At 51.8% G+C, this 19,073-nt stretch overlaps 1 protein-coding gene across 2 annotated transcripts in view; it reads right to left on the bottom strand.

The window, feature by feature from the left end:
• Positions 1-209: 209 nt before the first annotated feature.
• The window catches only part of St14 (ST14 transmembrane serine protease matriptase), a 37,902-nt gene continuing 19,038 nt past the window's right edge, over positions 210-19,073 (bottom strand). For both annotated transcript variants that reach the window (XM_055601424.1, XM_055601425.1), the window contains exons 2-19: positions 17,913-18,072; positions 17,485-17,612; positions 17,268-17,338; positions 16,182-16,339; positions 15,953-15,988; positions 15,484-15,724; positions 11,842-11,981; positions 11,115-11,212; positions 9,542-9,651; positions 9,299-9,429; positions 6,772-6,876; positions 6,302-6,412; positions 6,087-6,200; positions 5,697-5,819; positions 4,810-4,996; positions 2,319-2,593; positions 1,198-1,334; positions 210-842 (exon numbers count right to left, since the gene is read on the bottom strand). In XM_055601424.1, the coding sequence (XP_055457399.1) occupies positions 681-842; positions 1,198-1,334; positions 2,319-2,593; positions 4,810-4,996; positions 5,697-5,819; positions 6,087-6,200; positions 6,302-6,412; positions 6,772-6,876; positions 9,299-9,429; positions 9,542-9,651; positions 11,115-11,212; positions 11,842-11,981; positions 15,484-15,724; positions 15,953-15,988; positions 16,182-16,339; positions 17,268-17,338; positions 17,485-17,612; positions 17,913-18,072 (2,487 nt within the window). In that variant the 3' untranslated portion in view covers positions 210-680. The remainder of the gene's footprint in view (positions 843-1,197; positions 1,335-2,318; positions 2,594-4,809; positions 4,997-5,696; positions 5,820-6,086; positions 6,201-6,301; positions 6,413-6,771; positions 6,877-9,298; positions 9,430-9,541; positions 9,652-11,114; positions 11,213-11,841; positions 11,982-15,483; positions 15,725-15,952; positions 15,989-16,181; positions 16,340-17,267; positions 17,339-17,484; positions 17,613-17,912; positions 18,073-19,073) is intronic.

Here is a 19,073-nt window from a genome sequence, read left to right as displayed (position 1 = left end):
GGCCCTGGCTTCCAAGTGAGCACCCATCACTACAGAGGACAGAAATAACCCCCTGGCCCAGGAAGACGAGGCACTGTGGTCTGCGCGCCAGAATTGCACCAGAGTCTGTGCTAAAAGAAACTCAGTCCCAGTTTCCTGCAAAGGGAACTAGTCACAGGAGGAGGGAGGGAGGGAAGGAGAGCCCACTAGAGCAAGGAAAACAAATTACCTAAAAAGAAATAAAATGTTTTACTCACACAAATATCCACTCTTGGCACCCTCAAAACAATTCCAACCTTAAGTGCCACTGTTTTCTAGGGTCCCTAGGGCTGGAGCTTCCTGAAGGCTGAGCACTGCAGCCCCTCCACCCACAGGGCTCCCAGTGGGAGTCGCCCTCTGAGTCAGGAAGCAGGTCTCCAGGAAAGGGTTCTCTTCACCCGGCCGGGCTGGGGAGGAAGAGGGGAAGGCTGCCATCAAATCCTTGTCCCCAGCTGGGTGACTGGCGTGGAAGTTCTCTCCCCAGCTTCTGAGGGGGTCCCACTTTGGAATCTCACAGAAGAACTCTGAGTCCTGTGGATGCAGTTCACAGTGTGGGTTGTGGGGGGGAAGCCGCAGCGTGCATGTCCTCGGTGGTCCTGGCCTGCGGCCAGGTGTGCACGTGAGGGCGTCCCTGTGGTGGTCACGGCAGGCCGTCCGTGCTCCTATACCCCGGTCTGCTCTTTGATCCAGTCCCGAAGTACGGGGAGCCTTGTGTACACGCCTGGCTTGTTCCTCTGAGCACAACCTTCTCCCCAGCTCACCACACCGGCCTGGAAGATTCGCCCTTCTGACTCCACACTGGACAAGGGGCCGCCGGAGTCACCCTACGCAGAGACAGATTCTGTGCGTGAGGCTCTTACCTAAACTCTTAGGAGCTGCCTTAACCGAAGTGGCCTCTCCCATGCCCAACTGACCTCTTCCTCAGCAAGACCTCTCCTTGACTCCTGCTCTCCCCTGCCCAGGCTTTCCCCAGCCTCCCCTCTCCCAGCTCCAGCTTAGTTAGGCACACGCCCCCCCTCCATCTCCCTTTCCCCCTGCCCCGACTTTCCCTAGCCCTGCCTCTTTCCCATCCTGTTCTGCATGGCCCTTCCTCTCCTTGGCTTGGCCTCTCCCCAGCTTCAGCCTTTCTAGGTGCCTCCTCCTCCTCTATCTCTGCCTCTCCCCTGTAAGCTCACGCACCTGGCAGGAGTCCACACCCCCACTGAGGAAACCCACACACATCATTCGTGGGGTGATCTGCTGTGGCATGAGGCCCTCACAGGTGGTCTGGTTGATGACACGGATCTCACCCTTCTGGAGGATCAGTGCTCCGGTGCCTGTGGGGATAGTAAGCCAGGGTAGACTGAGGCAGGCAGCTCCTGGGGGAGATCACTCTGCATGGGAAAAACTCAATGGAGATGCTCCCCGCTGGTTAAGTTTCCAAGCAAAGCTTGGAAATAACCTAAGCCTGCAGCTGACGGATACATGGGTAAGTAGCCAAGAGCACATGGCAGGCTATTGTACAGCCATGAAAAGTAGCCAGACGATGGCACAGTGAAACTGCTGCTGACAGGTCAGATACACAGCAAGGTAAGGGATAGATGGAAGGCGGCAGGAACACCGAAAATGTCACCAAATGCCACAGTGGCTCTGCCTGAAGGGAACCCTCTTAAGTTGGGGAGTAGGGGGAGACAGGGTTTCTTTGTGTAGCCTTGGCTATCCTGGAACTCTGTAGACCAGGATCCACCTGCCTCTGCCTCACAAGTGCTGGGATTACAGGTGTGCGCCATCACCACCTGGCTTAAGTCAGGATTTCACTTTCTGTATGAATGTTCACCATGTACTATATGACCTTGTAATGGAGTTTTACAGTCTAAAGTTCACCTACAAGCTGCATGCCCTCCACAGGGCACAGAGACCCACAGTGGGTCATGTTGCTGGGCCAGCTCAAAGGCTTGTCCAAATCAAAAAGTAGCACCCACACCTCAGTTCATGCTCACTGAGCGTGCTTTTTCGGATGAATAAACCACAGTTACTAAATTAAGCAAATTGCCACTCAGGTAACAAAGTGGCAGAGTCAGGGCTTCAATCAAAATCCCAACCTGAAAATTCTACACTTTTTACCAGGAGCCTCCTTTTCCTTTCCACCCCAAAAGCTTCATCCTGCCAGCACCCGGAAATTGAGTAACCCACTAGCCCTGAAGCCAGGATGAACTCTGTGCAGTCAGGGCTGGACACCAGAAGGCCACAGCGTACAAACACTACAGCCTTGCAGGAAGGCCTGAGGCTCTCTGCTTGCACAGGCCTGGCCTGAGGCTCACCTCCCTCTTGGGTGTGGCCCCAGCCAGTGACCCAGATGGCCTTGCCGGCAGGGAAGACATGAGTTGTATCAGGCAGGCAGATGGGTCGCACAACAGTGCTGAACTCCGCCGGCTTCTCCAGCTCCAGTAAGGCGATGTCATAGTCGAAGGTGAAGTCATTGAAGGAAGGGTGGGTGATGATGCGTTTGAGCTTATGCTCCTGCACCCCAGAGGCAGTGCGCTTGCTCTGGTCCAGCAGCCCCAGGAAAGCCGTCCACTTCGTGTGGTCTGAGTACCTGGGATGGGACAGAGGAGGCAGAGCAGTCATAGGGCTGTGGGCAGGTGTGAATGCACAAGCTCAGAAGGCTACCCACCATTAACAAGGCCTCAAGCAGCTGCCAAGAGACAGGAGACAGAGGGAAACGCTCGTGCTTGGGCTTGAACCTAAGCCAGAAACTTCACACAGAGGTGTTGGGTCACCCTGGAGCTAACATCATAGGCAGTTATGAACCGCCCAATGTGGATGCTAGTTCAACTCGGATCCTTTAAAAGATTAGTACAGTCTCTGAACCACAGAGCCATCTCTCCAGCCCAAGGCCTTCCCCTTTCTAATGTCCTCCCACTCGTTCTGTATTCTCATATCTATTCCAGTGATGTATTCATCCACCAATTTGCTCATCCACCACTCAATCATTAATGGATGGCCATCTATGATGTTCCAAGAATGGCCATAGGGCCAATTTTAAGTTCAGAGTGTCCCAGAGGTGAGCGATGTAAAAACCAGTTCCAGCATCCCACAGAGGACAGGGTGGTGACAAGTACTGCATGGGAGGCAGGAGGGAATGGAGCAAGCCTTGAACTCAACTACGCTTTAGCCAGCCAAATCCTGCAGGGTGAGGGCTGGGGTGAGCAGACATGAGGCACAAAGGGAAAGACCAGGAGGTAAAAATGAATACGGAAATGGTCCAAGGACAGAGGGAGCTTAGACAAGGAACTACATCCCAACAGCCAGCCTGCATGCACAACACTCCCTTCACCTAGCAGTCTGAGCCAACTGGCCCAGCAAGCGAATGCCCACAGCTACCACGCTACTTAGACACTCTGCTCTTAAAAGCATTCTGCCCAGTCACTCACATGGACCTCTCAAGTGGTCCAAACATATCTGGGGCCAAAGGTCACCCTCATTGCATATGCAGTTCTGTATAAGATCTTCCCCTCTATCCTAGCAGGTCTGTGAAATACATGGACCAAGTCTTACTCATACTTATGTTCCAGGTATCAATACTGACAATGGATGCTGACTATATTAATCCTTTTTTTTTTTTTTTTTTTTTTTTTTGAGCCAGGGTCTCACATAGACACCAGGCTGGCCTGGAACTCAGTATGAAGCCAAACAGAATCTTGCCTCAAGTGACCAAACCAGGGAGTGAGGGGTATAGAGGGGTGGAGCTGGGATGAGCAGATCAGCAGCCCAAAGAAGTCTGTACTCCTTCCGGTGCTGTTGTCTCCATCACCCACACCATGCACACAGGCCCGGCCTCCCAACAGCTTGTCTTGTGTTTGCTCCTGGGAGTCTCCTCTCTGCAAAAGGGTAGTTAAGAACCCCTGGGCTGCCTGTAGCAGAAGAGTGTGCAGCTGACAAGAAAGTCAGACCTTCTTTCCAAGGATGTATAGTTCTTAGGAAATTCCCCTGTATCTGTATCCTCTTACACTCCTGCGGCCAGTGACCGGAGAGCCTGGGGTGGAGCAGGAGCTAAGACACAGATAGCCCCAGCGTCATACCCACTTACCTGTTTCTGCTACTTCTCTGACCCCTCGGACTCTGACACCTGTCCGCTTTGGCCCGGGACACCAATGAGAGCCCACCCTGTAGAAGCGTACCTATTGTGTGCTAGGTACAGTGCTGGGCCACAAGCACATGACACCTTTAGCTGTCCCAGCTCTAAGGATGAGAACTTACTGTGTCACATCATCAGAGCCTAGAAAGGGAATAAGCTGCAAGCCAGACCTTAGGCTGAATCGAGTCTCATCATTAACCAATCCCAAGGAGCCAGGAAATGCAGAAAGTAACCAAACACGCTTTGGAATCTTTGCCTGGGCTCAAGTCCAGCTGTGCAAACCCAGACAAATGCCCCTTTCTCTCCAAGCCCCAGTATCTCCATGCCCAGCAGGGGCAGATATAGACCTGCCTAATCTGTTAGGGGTGGTACACAGTGGCTGGGCATGGTGCCGCATGCCTTTAATGCCAGCACTTGAAAGGCAGAGGCAGGTAGATCTCTGTGAGTTCTGGGCCAGCCTGGCCTGCATAGTGAGTTCCAGAACAGCTAGGGCTGTGTAGAAAGACCACAACAACCCCACCCCATCCCCATCCCCCCTCATAAGAAGTTGAGTTTTATTAGAATAGTTTCTAAGTCCCATCTGGATGCCCACTCCTCCATCACCCTGCTCTGGTGCCAGCTACTCCTGGCAAAATTCAGACACAGGAGGTCTCATTGCCCACCTGGATACTTACTTGAAGTTCCTGTCATCCATAAAGCAATGAGCTGCAGAGACCAGCCAGTTGGGAGAGATGAGCGAGGCCCCACACAAGTGGCCCTGGCCCTGGGCGTGGAGGCTCACCTGCCAGGGCCACTCGCCCTCGTCCGCGTTTGTGCCGCCGACCACCCGAGCCTGCTTGGTAAAGGACCGCAGCCCACAGTCTGGAGAGGGGACAGAGAACCAAAGTGGAGCCACTCAACATCAAAAGGACATTCCCCACAGACAGAAAAACTCAGAACAGGAATCTCCACTGGCTATGCAACAGTAGAGCAGAAGGGTCCCTCAGCCTCCCAGATCCTCCGTCCTCCCCCCATCCTCCCTCTCCCCAGCTCATGTTATAATGCACAAGCACATCCAGGCTCTAGACACCCACTGCCTTCTCAGGCTTGGTATAGTGCCACTTGCCTAGATTCCCTTGCCCAGTGCTAAGAAATGCAGCTCAGAACAGTGTGTGGGGACATGAGGTCAACCCAGCCAGGTCTTCTAGGATACACGGGCTATCTAGGTGAAGACAGGGATGGGTGAGGACCAAGCCCTGCCTGGTGCCTGGGCAGCTCTTTCTCCTCCAAGGCACTCACCCATGGCTATCTGTGGGGCAGCCAGCATACCAGCTGTGTCACAGTGGTGCTGACACGCTCGCTTCCCACAGAGCTGCGTGTTTACGCCAAGAGGCAAAGTCTTCCTTTCCTCCTGACCGATGTGCTGCGAGTGGGTACTGGGCTGGGTGAGTACGTTTCTGGAGAGGGCCACTTGTGCGGGGCCTCGCTCATCTCAGGGCCTCGTCCACGCCAGGGCGCCCTCCCACGTGAGTCCCTTATGCAGGAAACACCCCGGCCCACCACACCTAGCCGCCCTGCTTACCACAGTTTTTCTCATCTGAGCCGTCACTACAGTCCTCCTTCCCGTCACATTCAGGGTTGCCCTTGCTCAAACAGAGCCCATTGCTGCAGCGATAGGTATATTTGGTGCAAGAGACGACGTTCACTGTGTACGGGAGAGGACAGATACGTCACACCATCATCATCCACCTTGGACTCTTGTTGGCCTGTCCGCGTCCACTGTCCCTTCTGTCCTGCTACGGGGTCTCCACCTTCTGAAAGATTTTTCTCCCCAAGCTTAACACACAGGAAAGTTAGGCTTAGGAACTCTGTGTGCACTCCATAGGGTCTGAAACCGGCTACTACCTTGCAGTGCCAGTTTCAAGGGAAACAAGGCCCATCCCCACAGGAAGGCAGCCGAGCTGGGCCTTACCACTGTCACATGAGGCCTCATCAGACCCATCTCCACAGTTGTCCTTCCCATCACACCGCTGTCTCTCAGGGAGACACTTCCCATTGGAACACTTGAAATTCCCAGCAGGACAACCTAAGGAGACACAGGGCCTTAGCAGCGTCCAGCATGCGCTGGGTTACAGGGTCAAACAGGCACCGGTGAGCCACAGCAGGCCCCAAGCCCAGGCTACTCACTGCAGCCCTCCTCATCACTGCCGTCCCCGCAGTCGTTGACGCTGTCACAGACCCAGAAGAGGGGCTTGCAGAGCTGATTCCTGCACATGAACTGGTGGGTGGTGTTGCATCCTGTTTGGGGAGTGCGAGAATCAGCTGGTGGCTGCCAGGGGCAGCCTGGGAAGGCACAGCTGCCAGAGATGCTGTCTCCTCCGAAAACTGCTCTGCACCACTAGCTATCAGCGCTGACAGACACTCGCCTGCTAGCCAAGGTCTCCAGTGGCAGAGGAGGGGGAACAAAGGGGGCACAGAGGTGAGAACAGGCTCTCACTGCCTTGTGTCTTTTCGTCAGGATAAATGGCGCAGAACCAGGGAAGGAAAAGGTCAGGCCACTGGACCTTTTCCAGGGCAGGAGAGGGTAAGAGGAGGCAGGAGGGGACAGGGCACGCGATGGGAGAGGGAAAGCTGAGGCAGGCTACAGCAGGACTCACGACAAAAGCGCTCATCACTGTAGTCCGGGCAGTCCGCCCAGCCGTCACATCGCAGGCCCTTGCGGATGCACCGTCCAGTTTTGCACATGAACATCCCTGGGCATGCTGTGGGGAAGAGAGGCCTGAAGTCCACGGCTGCCCCGTCTCTCCCTAAGCGACCTCCTCCCAGCCCCACTGACACATCAGCTTGCAAGCAGAGGTAGACACTGGGAGCCAGCTCTACCAAAGGGAACTCTTAACATCAGCACCCAGAGTGGGTGGCGGGTGGGTGGCACTGGCCACTGACTGCACTGAGGATAGCTATGGCAGAGAGAAGCCAGCTACACGTGCTGTTTCCCACTGTCCTGTGTGTTCCCAGGCAGAGGCCTGTGACATGGCACACTGGCGGGGGGCGGGGGTCACAGAGCACTGGATCTGTGGGGTATGTGTCCTGGCCAAGTGCAAACAACACCAGAATTTCCCTCACGCTAACACATGATCTGAAGTTTCCTGAAACAGGGATGTACCTGACAATTGCTCCTCGGGTGGAGGACAGGGCTGTGAAAAGGCGGTTGTCACTGCCCCTGAACACACACACTTCAGTCACACGTGCGTCCTTACGTCAAATGTATCTGGTCACCTAGTAAGATTTTTGGAAGCTCTGCCCTTGTATTGCTTTTTATTTGATTTTTAAGGTTTGCTGGTTTTCATTTTATGTGTGTGGGTGTTTTGCCTGCATTTACGTCTAGGCACCACACTCATGCAGTGCCCATGGAGGCCAGAAGAGGGCATCATGTCCTGTGGAACCAGAGTTAACCAAGTTGTTAACCAAACACCTCGTAAGTGCTTGGAATTAAACCTGGGTCCTCTGCGAAAGCAACAAGAGCTCTTAATCACTAAGCCATCTCCAAAGGGGCTCTAACAGGCCAGAGTGTGGCAAACAATGCAACAGGTTTTGCCCTCTAACCGCTTCTCCTCTCCCTTGCTAAAAACCGTTACATTCCTAAAGCTAGTCCCAAAGGGGCCACTCCCTTATTTGGCCACTTGCTCCTCCTGAGGCTGACTACCAAGGTCCAGATAGCAAACTATTGAAGTCCAGCAATCAACAGCCCCCTTTGGCTCACCTAATTAACAGGACTAATTAAAAGTAAATACCTCATCCTAACACGGGGTTTCCTCTTGTACCTTTATAAACCACCATTTTCCTATGGGCCACATCTGTCCCCTCTTCATCCAGAGGCAGTCCTTTGTCCCTCAGGGATAAATGACCCTGCTCCCTCTCCTTTGTTCTCCCTCCTCCTCTGTCTCCTGTCTGTGTCTCTTATTCCCTGCCCTTTGTCCCTCTGGGGCAAACAAATCTCCTTCTTGCTAAGAACTTGGCCTGGGGTTGACTTGGAGATCCCCACAATCTCCCCAGGCCCTGCAGTTACATTGAAATTAAATGTGACTTGCAGTACTCAAGATGCCTTCCAGAGGGTTACTCCATGATACAGGGTGGAAATTAAAAGTTACAGGTCGACCATCCCTCAGGCAAAACACCAAAGCCCAGAATGTTGCAGAATCTGAGGCTTTTTCAGAGCTGACATGATGCCACACGTGGAAAGCCTGGCATCATGTGACTAGTCAAATGACAGGTGTTCTGATATGCTGCTATAATGAGGCCCACAGGGGTCAGGGGAAGCTTCATTTTAGTGTGTGTGTGTGTGTGTGTGTGTGTGTGGTGCTTGTGTACACAGAGTCCGGAAGTCAATGACAGGTGTTTTCCTCAATAACGCTCCACCTTTTCTTTTTTCAGTCAGGCCTTGTCCTTGAACCTAGAGCACATCAACTCAGCTCTCCTGGGTGGCCAGCAGGCCCCCGGGTCTGCCTCCCCGGCTCTGAGCCATGGGTTTTATGTGGTGTCAGGGATCGAACACAGCAAGCACCCTACCATCTGAGCTCTCTCCTCAGCCCCAAATATCAAGTCTTGACTGGGGTCTCATTCCCAAGAGATGTCACTGTGTATTTGCAAGTTTTAAGATCTGAAATCCATTACACTTCCAGTCCCAAGTATATTAGCTGAGGGAAGCTCAACCCGCATTCTGTAAGCTAATGAATTGCTGTTGACATAGCTAATAGTGCTTCCTAATACTTCAAAACTACAAATTAATCCTAAAAGTGCTAATAGGTTCTCAAGAGAAGCACAGATTACCAAAGTCGCTGCGATGCTGAACCAAAGCGGTATGGCCCCAGGAAGTTGGGAAGGAGGGTCCCAGGGCTCCTGAGCCTCACTACGGGAAGCAAGCCTGGAAAGCACCCGAGTTTGCTCTTGCTCTCTTGTTGCTCTTGTGCTAGGGATCGAACCCAGAACCCCACAGGTGCTTAGGCAAGCTCTTTTAACACAGAGCAACACCCCTAACCCAGTCTTTTTAAATAATCAGACTTGTTTCCCTCTAAAGCTGTTGCAGGGAGAAGCATCTGACACTGCTCTCTCCGAGGAAGCGCAGTGTAGGACCGGGAGCACTTCCTGTCACCGTCCCTCCAGACAGCCCCAACCACATTCACTCACGGTCACTGGAGTCATAGGAGAGGTACTCAGCTAGGAAGCCGGTGTCCGTGTAGGACTGGTCAGAGTGGAAGCGGACTGTCATCTGGCTGCTGTTGCTGCTGACAACGAACTGGGACCTCTCACCACAGTACCTAAATGGCAAGAGTGAGGCTGAGGGAGAGTCGGCTGGCAACCAGACACCTGGGGGTACCTGGGACCTGCCCTCCCAACCTCCAGGATGGTGACTGCACCCCAGGGGCTCACTTCTCCCCGTTGATCTCCACATAGTCCTTGGGGCAGGTGCCCAGTGGTACGTTGGGGTTCACCAGATAGAAGAGTTTGAAGCGCACCTTCACATTCCGGTTGCTGGGCACCTGGACAGAGAGAAACTTTGGGGGCCCTGGCTTGTTTTGCTGCTTCTTAACCCAAGGATGTCCACGGGAGGGCAATGGAACAGGTTGGAACACGGTGGCGAATGAATCCCATACACACTCCGACCTTTCCTCTTACATACGTACATACATACATGCATGATGATAAAGGGCTCTGCTTGTTTAGGTTGTAAATTTCATTTGAACTGACACACAAAACATAAAAATGCTATCTATTATTACTACAATCCTTAGAGAAGTCCTTAAAGTGCATCTCCTTGAACATTTACGATTCTTTAAATGGTAAAAACTTTCCTCCAGCTTGTTGAAACCTGTAGTCGTTCCTGGCACCTCTAGCCAGTCCCTCTCCAATACACAGCAGAGCCCTGGCTCCTGTCTAACTGGACATCATCCCTTCCCCTCACCCCTACGCCACCACCACTCAGCTTCCCTCCCCCTTTCTCCTTCCTCTCCTCAACCTCTCTGAAGACCACCATTCCCTCGATTTCTTTGGGGCTCCTTTGGGGATTCCATATATGAGTGAGGTCATGTGACCCTGTCCTTCTTATGCCTGGCTTATTTTACTAACACGATGGACCACGGGTCTTAGCAACCTCAACATAATGGGTTTGGTTTTTGGTTTTTTGTTTTTGTTTTTTTCACTATTATCATGAAGTAAAAAAAGTACTTTCTATCTTTTCTTTGGGGTAATATTTGAGCTAATATTTGGAGGCCGTTATTAAGTAAATAAGAGTTCTTTGAATGCAAGCACTGTGATTCACAATGGTGTGATACCAAGACCGTTACTAAGTAACTAGCAGTCAAGTAGTGCATACAGCATGGACACACTGGACAAAGCGATTACTTCCACCCACGCAGATGGAGCAGGGCTGTGAAGGATTTCATCACGTTCCTCAGAACAATGAGCAGTTTAAAACGTGCGAATTATTCATTTCCAGAATTTTCCATCTAACATTTTTCAGATTGTGGCTGACAGCTAACTGAAACTTGAGAATGAAAACCATGAATGCGTGAGTAGGAATTTGTATTCTATTACTTTAAAAGCCTAGAATGGTGCCTGAACATCTTTAAAGGAAGACCTCCAACTGGATGATGGAAGAGACACCTACACACACTCTCTTATCCTACTGCTGTGTAAGGGCTCGCTCTATTCCACTTGTTCTGTGAGGTCATCCTGATAACACCTCTTGGATACAGTCACTCACCCTCACTCTACACAGAAGCAAGCTGACACACAGAGAAGAATGTGGGGCCAATGTTCTCTCAGTCAGTTGCCAATCAAAGAGCTGGGTCATAAGTCTGGATGTGGCTAGTCCAGCAGCAAAGACTCTAGTCTTGTGGATCCATTAACGTGGCTCTTTAGGTTATAAAAGCCATTTTCCCCCTCCTGTTGTTCCTCAAGTACTATCCTGTTATACTGTCTCCTCCCCACCCCCGACCCCTACCTTGATATTCCACGTGCAGTTGATGTTCGGTGGATAGTGGCCTGGATAGTAGGGGCTGCTAAATGTCCCTTGAGCTTGACTCAAAAAACCGCCACACTCTGAGAGGAAAGGCAGAAGAAAGTGGGGAATTTAAGGACCTCCTTAGCCAGAGGGCATGGGAAGAGCTGTGCAGTCTGGAGAGAGATCAAGCTTTGCACCAGCTGTCTAAACAGGACACTACACTTTGACAAGGCGCTCAAAGCCAACTGCTCTTAAAAGTGGTCCCTTAGAGGTGGTGTAATCAACCAGCGCGTTCAGCTGTTAACTGAAAGGTTGGTGGTTCAAGCCCACCCAGAGACGTGTGGAAAAGAATTCCTTGGTACTTCTCTCCACTGTGAGCTCATAGATCTCCTCACTTGTTCTCATGTTTCTGAACAGAATAAAGCAAAGCTAAATTCTTTTTTAAAAAGTTAGGCATGCTGATGCATCCTTTAATCCCAGAATTCAGGGGCAGAGGATCTCTGTGAGTTGAGGCAGCCTGTTCTACATAGTTCCAAGATTGCCGGAGTACACACTGAGACCCCACTCTAAAAAATAAAAAGAGTGGTCTATGGCCTGGGTGTCCTTTGCTCTCCGCTTCTAACCTGTCCCCAGAGGGGCCAGTCTGTCAACCTCTGGGGTTCAGGAAAGGCCTGCACCCTGTCTGCAGCCTAGAAGCATGCCCATCATTGGCCCTGCCCGTTCTTACTGCTCATCTTGGGTAGCTGGAAGAAAGTGGCCTCAAAGCCAGGATGTCGCCGGTCAGTGTTGGTTATCAGTGTGACAAGGAAGATGTTCTGGGAGGAGAGGAAAGTCAGGTTGTAGGAGGGAGGGTAGGTGCCACAGAGCCTGCAAGGCAGAGGGACAGAATTAATGACAGGGACAAAACTCAGACCTTTTACATACAAGTTAGCCCCCAAGCAGAGAGGCCAGAGGACCCCATTCCTAACCCTGGACCTGAACACAGAAGACCAAGGGCAGGGTCAAAAAAGCTGTCAGAAAAACGAGGCATGATGCTACACACCTGAAACCCTAGCAACAGGAGCTGAGGTATGAGGATTTTGAGTTCAAGGCTAGCCTGTGCTACAAAGTAAGACTGTTTTGGCAAACAGGTCTCTCTGTGTAGTGTCCGGGCTAGGGTGAAATTCTCATCTTTCTGCCTCGGTCTCTTCTCCCGAGTGCTGGAGTTACAAGCATGCACTGCCATGCCAAGCTAAAATTTGATTCTTTTTATTTTATTGTTCTAAATTATTTATCAGGTATAAATTTAGTCAGCATTACTTATTTTAGTGGCTACAGTGCGGCTGGAGTATCCTGTGCCTTCTGTAAGCGGCACAGTGAGATCCACCAGCAGCATGTTAGAATTTGTGGTCCTTTCCAAAGTATCGTTTTCAGCCTGGGAGGCTCCCTGAGCTATGGACTAGCCTGCGGATCCATGGAGTTTTTGGACTACTCGCAAAATAGGTCAGTGAAGGAAACCTCAAAGAACTTGCATGTGGAATTCCCCCCAGCCACCCCATAAGAGTTTGGGGCCCTCAGAGTGCCAGCCCCCAATGCTGTTCAGTTGTCTCCTTGGCAACAGATAAAAGCTTTAGGCAAAGTTCAGTGGGTTTACCCCAGGGCATCTGTGGCCACTACACTGCACACAAATCCTGCATGTGACATAAACTAGCCTGGCCTTAGGTCCAGTCTGGATGCTTTATCCAGCCTAGAGGGAGCGCACACCCTCGGAAGAGAGCACACTATACTGGATTCCTGCACGGACTTGTGCACACCCAGCTTGCTCACCTGAGGGCTGCTGACAGAAAGAAAGCTGGAGATTATTCTGTTTGCTTGCTTGTTTGTCTTGGAGGAAAGGTCTCATTATGTATTTCACTATGCAACTAAGATATCTGCCCTGCTCTGCCTTATGAGTGCTGCAATTAAAGAGGTGTGCCTGGCTAAGTCCTCTCTCTCGCTCTCTTTCTCTATTTCTCTCTTTTGGTTTTTCAAGACAGAGTCTCTCTATATCCCTGGACTAGCTTTGTAGACCAGACTGGCCTGAACTGACAAAGACTCTCCTACCTCTGCCTCCCTGAGTGCTGGGATTACATACAGGCCTGCTCCATCATGACCAGCCTAAACCTTTCCTTAATACTTTCTTATTAAGGACACACCAGACAGGATTGGAGAGATGGCTCACTGGTTAAGGGCACTTGCTGCTCTCTCAGAGGACTTGAGTTCCACTCCCAGCACCCATGTTGATCAGCTCAAAATTGACCATAACTCCAGCTCCAGCACATCTGGCACCTTCTTCTGGCCTCTGCACACTCATGGCATTCACTCACACATCCTATCTATAGATAAGAAATAATGATAAAACTAAATCTTTAAAAAAAAAAAATAGCTTGACAGACACAGTTCTCAGTGGCTGGTTTGTGTTTGTTTCTTTTAGATCTGGGGGTGAACTCAGCCCAACACGCGCACACACTCAACAACTCAGCCACAGCGACAGCCAATGCTTTGATAGTTATTGGTTCAAAATCGCCATGACAATGTACAGCGGGCACTAGAACCATTCGTCACAGTTAACAACACCGAAGCTCAGAGAGGTTAAGAAGTTTGCCCAAGATGCTATGTGACGAAAGGTGGCACACATCTTTAATCCCAGCTCAGGAAGCAGAGGCAGACAGATCTCTGTGAGTTTGAGGCCAGCTTTGGCTACACAGAGCCCCTGTCTCAAAAGCCAAAAACAAAACAAATAACAACAAAACAACCAAATACAGTATAATGCCTTCCAAAACAGTGCACGCACACACCCAGACACAGTCAGGCTGAAGCCAGCATTCTAGAGAGGAGTCACTGTGATGTATACAGCTATCAACTCCGAGCAAGTCTAGAGTCGCCCAGGAGATGAACCTTTGACCTCTGGATGTGCAAAGGGGGTGTGTAAGCGGGGCGGGATGATGGGTGATGCCGTTCCCTGGTGAGGACCCTGGACTGTATAAAATGGAGAGAGAGAGATAGCAGGCACCCATCCTCCTCTGCTTCTTGATTGTAGGTACAGTGTAACCAGCTCCCTGGAGCTCCTGCCACTGTGACCTCCCCACTGTGGTGGACTGTGACCTGGAACCGTGAGCCAGAGAAACCCTTTCTCCGGGGACAGCCATGGTCACTCTCCTGCACGTTCACTTCTGATGTTCCCCCTCCTGGAATTTCTCTTTATTATTACTGTCATCATCAGTTTGTGTGTATGGGTGAGAGAGAGACAGGGTCTCACACTCTTAGCCTCGGCTTTCCTGGGAATTCACTAAGTAGCCCAGACAATTCTTCTGCCTCAGCTTTCTGAATGCTAGGACTCAGTACAAGCCACTATGCCTGGCTTTAGGCTTTTTTTGGGGGGGGGGTATTTCTTTTTTACATCATTAACAGATAGGAAAGATGTTTATAGAAAAATGAGAAAAGTGCTTAGTCCCGACTGTTCCGCTGAGGCAAAAGATGGTTCTGTCTTGGTTTGGGCCAAGATGGATAGAAGGCTTTGACCTACATCAAGGAGAAGCTAACCATCCCCAATACCCTTGACAGCTGTGAGAACTCCATCCTGATATGAGGCTTTCGGGGGCGCCCATCTTGGGCCAGGCCTTCCTTTCCCCCAACAGATTTATTAATGATCCTTTTATTTTCTATAATTCTGATACTCTGATACCTGTGGCTTTGCCCTCCTGTTTTCAGCCACTCCCTAGAGACTGTTAGAGTCACCTACAAACACCTTTCAGAGATGCCTGCCCGCCAATCCAGAGCCCCCACACCTCCCCCAGCAGGCTGTCACATGTGAGGCCTGGTAGCAGACAGCTAGGGACAACCCTGGCTCCAGAGCCTGTTGAGATGACCCAATGAGCCAGTCAGAAGCCTGGTCCCCCATGTTGGCTTAAAATGAATACAGTCATCCTTACTTCCTCTGCCTCCCAGCTGACCTGCAGCTTCCGGTGTTGCTCTGCTTGTCGAGGTGAGCTGTGTTATACTGTGTCTGGGGAACTGTAGCAAATCTTTTCAATGGTAACTATCTCCTGAACCGCAGACCTGGCTATACCTACTTGATTATAAACCTGCCTTTCAGGCAGCAGGTTTGAGTTCTCGGGGCAGTTAGGGAAGCCCACACGTCTCTGCTGGGTATACCTCAGCCTTGATACTGCCAAAGCCAAGGATCTCCTAGCCCACTCCCTGGAGCTCGTGCAGGTGTGTACCATACCTGCCTGTGGCCAAATGTCACAAACTACGTCCCAAACCTACACCACAATCCGTTCAGCTAGTTTATACCAGCAACAGCCAGGCTCCCTCAGCCAGGACCTCCCCTCCCTGTCAGGACACTCACCGTACCACAGCATGGGGCTCCATGGGGCTCAGGGTATCATATACTGTGACCAGGTCACTGTCGTGCTCGTCACAGGGAGCGACATCAAAGCTGTGGAAGGTGAGGCTCAGAACAGAGTCGGCGTCGCCACGCAGGACCCAGTGGCAGCGGGCACGAGCTGGGTAGGGGCTGTCAGGGAAGCCAGGGGTGGTAAAGCGCATCACCTCCCCGCTGCGGGCATGCAGGGCAAAGCTGCAGCTGTCTGTGAGAGACAAGACAGAAGGAAGGTGTGGACCCTGCAGGCCACACCCCAGGCCTAGCCCCGCCCCAAAACATCCCAAATCGCTGTGAGCTCAAGTAGACACAAGGAACGGGGTTTTGGAGGGGAAAGCGGAAAAGAAGGGATGCACCACCTGACTTCTGGGGATCCCATGGCTTAAGGGGCATCTGGCAAGACCCCTTCTCCACCAGGAGTCGACATGGCACTTACTGTCCTGACTCTTCTGCAGCATTCTGGGGTCAATGGCTGAAGAACAGGAAGGCAAACATTTAACCAAAATAATCCATGTCTTTACCCATGCTTCCTTACTACCCAAAGGGCGGTGCCAGTCAGCAAGCAGAGTCCCCCAGGGCACCTGGGCCTCTGAGCGTTGGTCTCCCAGCCCCACTCCTCTCCAGGCCAGCCCACACATTCTCACCCTGCTCCTCCCCTTACTCACGGAAGGCCACCACGGAGGTCAGCACGAAGGATTTCAGGGCCCGTGTTCGGGGTGGCAACGTGACCATTCGCTCTACAGCCATGGCTCGGTCAACCTCTTCCGCCAGGTGTGGCGGGATGCTGAACTCTGACAAGTAGTAGGCGATGACACTGCCCTCACTGGGGAGACAGGGAGAGCCTAAGATGGGAAGCTCCAGAGCCCACGGGGGCCAACTCAAGATAACGAGTGAGGAGGAAACCTGGGCTGGGCTTCAGTCCACTGCATCTCAGTAGAAGCCCCCTGGCTCTGGTTGCTGATTTGAGACAGAGAAGAGAGTGCCACTTGCAACCCTGTATTCCAGAACCTTCAACTGAACAACTTTGGAGCTGGGTGTGACAGCACACACCTGAAATCCCAGGTACTGAGCCAGGAGGGACTGCAAGTTTGAGGCCAGCCTGGGTTACTTGAGGAGACGGTGTTTCCAAAAGAAGAGGCAGGGGTTGCCAGCTGGGTGGCAGTGACTCAGGACCACACACATGTACACTGGGAGCCAGGCATAGAGACTCCAGTCCTCAGCCCTAGCAACTCAGGAGGCTGAGGCAGGAGGATCACCCAAGTACACAAGTTTGAGGCTAGTGTAGGCAACACAGTGAAAGCATGTCTCAAAAACAGAGTGGATGGGAGCGGAGGGGAACTGGAGTATGGCTCATTGGTAGCACCCTCGTTGGTAGCACCCTCTCCTCACATAAGTGAGGTGAGGCGATGGGTTTCACCCCCAGAGCTACAGAAAAACAATGAAAGCACATGAGTACTTTGGCAGAAAATCTATTAGAAAGGAAAAAAAAAAAGTTTGCACACAGAAGCCCTTCCTGGACATCCCAACTCCCTCAAACCCAAATTTGGAAAAATCAATGTCTTTATGAATGTAGCACATAGGGCAGCTCCTGTGAAAATGGTGTTTGTGGTCTTTCCCCAGGCAGCACCACCACCATCCCTCCCTGCCTTGGAGACAGAGGACCAGGCATTCAAAGTCACTTGCACAAAGGACAGACACGCTGATCTTCTCCCCACATAGTCAAAGCCACAGCATCAGCCTCCAGCACCCACCTGAAGGCAATTACAGTCGACTTCTTGTGGTAGGGGCCCAGGACAGAGACTCCATCGTACAACACCTTCAGCTGAAGGGAAAAGACAACGTTTACAGCTGGCCAAACAGAAATGACCCCTTCCTCGGGCCGCTCCCATGCCCTAGCCCATCCGCAGCCCAAGGATCTGGAGGCAAAGACGAGTGCTGAGGCAGGCAGGGCAAAAGGAGTAGACTCACCGCTTCCTTCACCTGTTTGGCCAGGCTTATAAACTCTGTGGAGTTCGGGTTCTCGTAGGCATCCAGAAAGTTCTCATTTGTGATCCTCAGATGGCCGTTGAAGACCTTTTGGATCCTCACATTCCGGTCTGCCAAAGGCCAAGAAGTGGTCATGGGCAACGACACAGCTCCACCAGTCCCACCCTGCTGCCCTCAGCTGAGAGGACAAATGCTAAGAAGGGCCAGATCTGACCAGGCCCCCGTCATTCACCACCATGGCCGGAAATGGCTCAGTACGCTGATCCCTTCCTACTAGTCCCTCTCCTCCCATCCCCGCACCCCTGCCCCCATTCTCTCTCCCTGTCCACCATAGGGTCTGTCCATGGAGAGAAGAGGGAAAACCACCATTCTCCTGCCTTCCACAGTACTCCAGACTCCACTGTACTCACAATGGAAGTGCCACACCAGCAAGCCAGCCATGAGTGAGAGCAAGAAGAAGGTGACCAGAATGACCACCAGCACCACCCAGCGCCTGGGGCCTCGCTTCTCCACTTTCTTGGCATTGTTCACAGGCAGGAATTCCACACCCTCCTCTACGCCATTCATGTTCTAGACAGAAAGATGTTCCAGGACTCAGAAACGCTCTCTACAACAGCCTTCCCAGCTCAAGGTCAGGGTCACTTGTGAGCGTGGAGGAACCAGGACTGGGCAATAGAGAAGGGTCTTCACCCAGGAATGCAGGGCCTCTGTGCCCAAGGGCCTCCACCTGTTCCAAGATACAAAATACCCACCCCAGTGGAAGAAATGGAGGTGCTTCTGTCCACACCTCAGTGGCTGGACGGCATGAACTGCTCAACCAAACCCAGAGCAAGAGGTGCTGGCATATTCCTACAAGTCCAGCATTTGGGACATGAGGGCAGAGGATTAGGAGTTCAAGACCCGCTCCAGCTACATAACGAGTTCGAAGTCAGCCTGAGATACATGAGACCTGTCTCAAGAAAAAGCCAAACAGTGCAAGACTTCAGGAGTGTCTACACCGAGCGCTGAAGATCGGGACTTGTGCAAAATGTCTTTGGTATAAGTGGCTGCCGGATATCTCTCTCTATGGACTTGCGAATTTTCATTTTGTTATCTATTTAGTCTAACCAGGGCCTCTCTCTCTCCCTCTCCCTCTGTGTGTGTGTGTGTGTGTGTGTGTGTGTGTGTGTGTGTGTGTGCGTGTATGTGTGTGTGCCCCTTGGATGGGAACTATCCTCTGGAGACTTGGGAGTCACCAGTGGGTGCACAAGTGAATACAATGCCTCTGCTTTTCCCTCTATGCTCAGGAACGAGGGGTATACATTTCTAGTCTCATTCCCATCTCCTATAACACTTAGGCCTAGGGGTTCAGTGTACAGTACTCGTCCAATAGACATAGGGTCCTGGGAAGGAAAGAAGGAAGGAAGGAAGGAAGAAAGGAGAGAAGGAAGGAAGGAAGGAGGGAAGGAAGGAAGGAAGGGAGGGAGGAAGGAAGGAAGGAAGGAAGGAAGGAAGGAAGGAAGGAAGGAGGAAAGGAGGGACGGAGAAAGGCAGGGAGGGAGGGAAAGAAAGGAGAAGGGAGGGTGCCTTAG

This window comes from Psammomys obesus, unplaced genomic scaffold (assembly GCF_907164565.1).
Source record: "Psammomys obesus unplaced genomic scaffold, mPsaObe1.curated_primary_1811, whole genome shotgun sequence".
In the NCBI taxonomy this organism is placed as follows: Eukaryota; Metazoa; Chordata; class Mammalia; order Rodentia; family Muridae; genus Psammomys; species Psammomys obesus.
The sequence above is the reverse complement of the archived record's forward strand: the minus strand, read 5'-3'. Positions and strand labels throughout refer to the sequence as shown.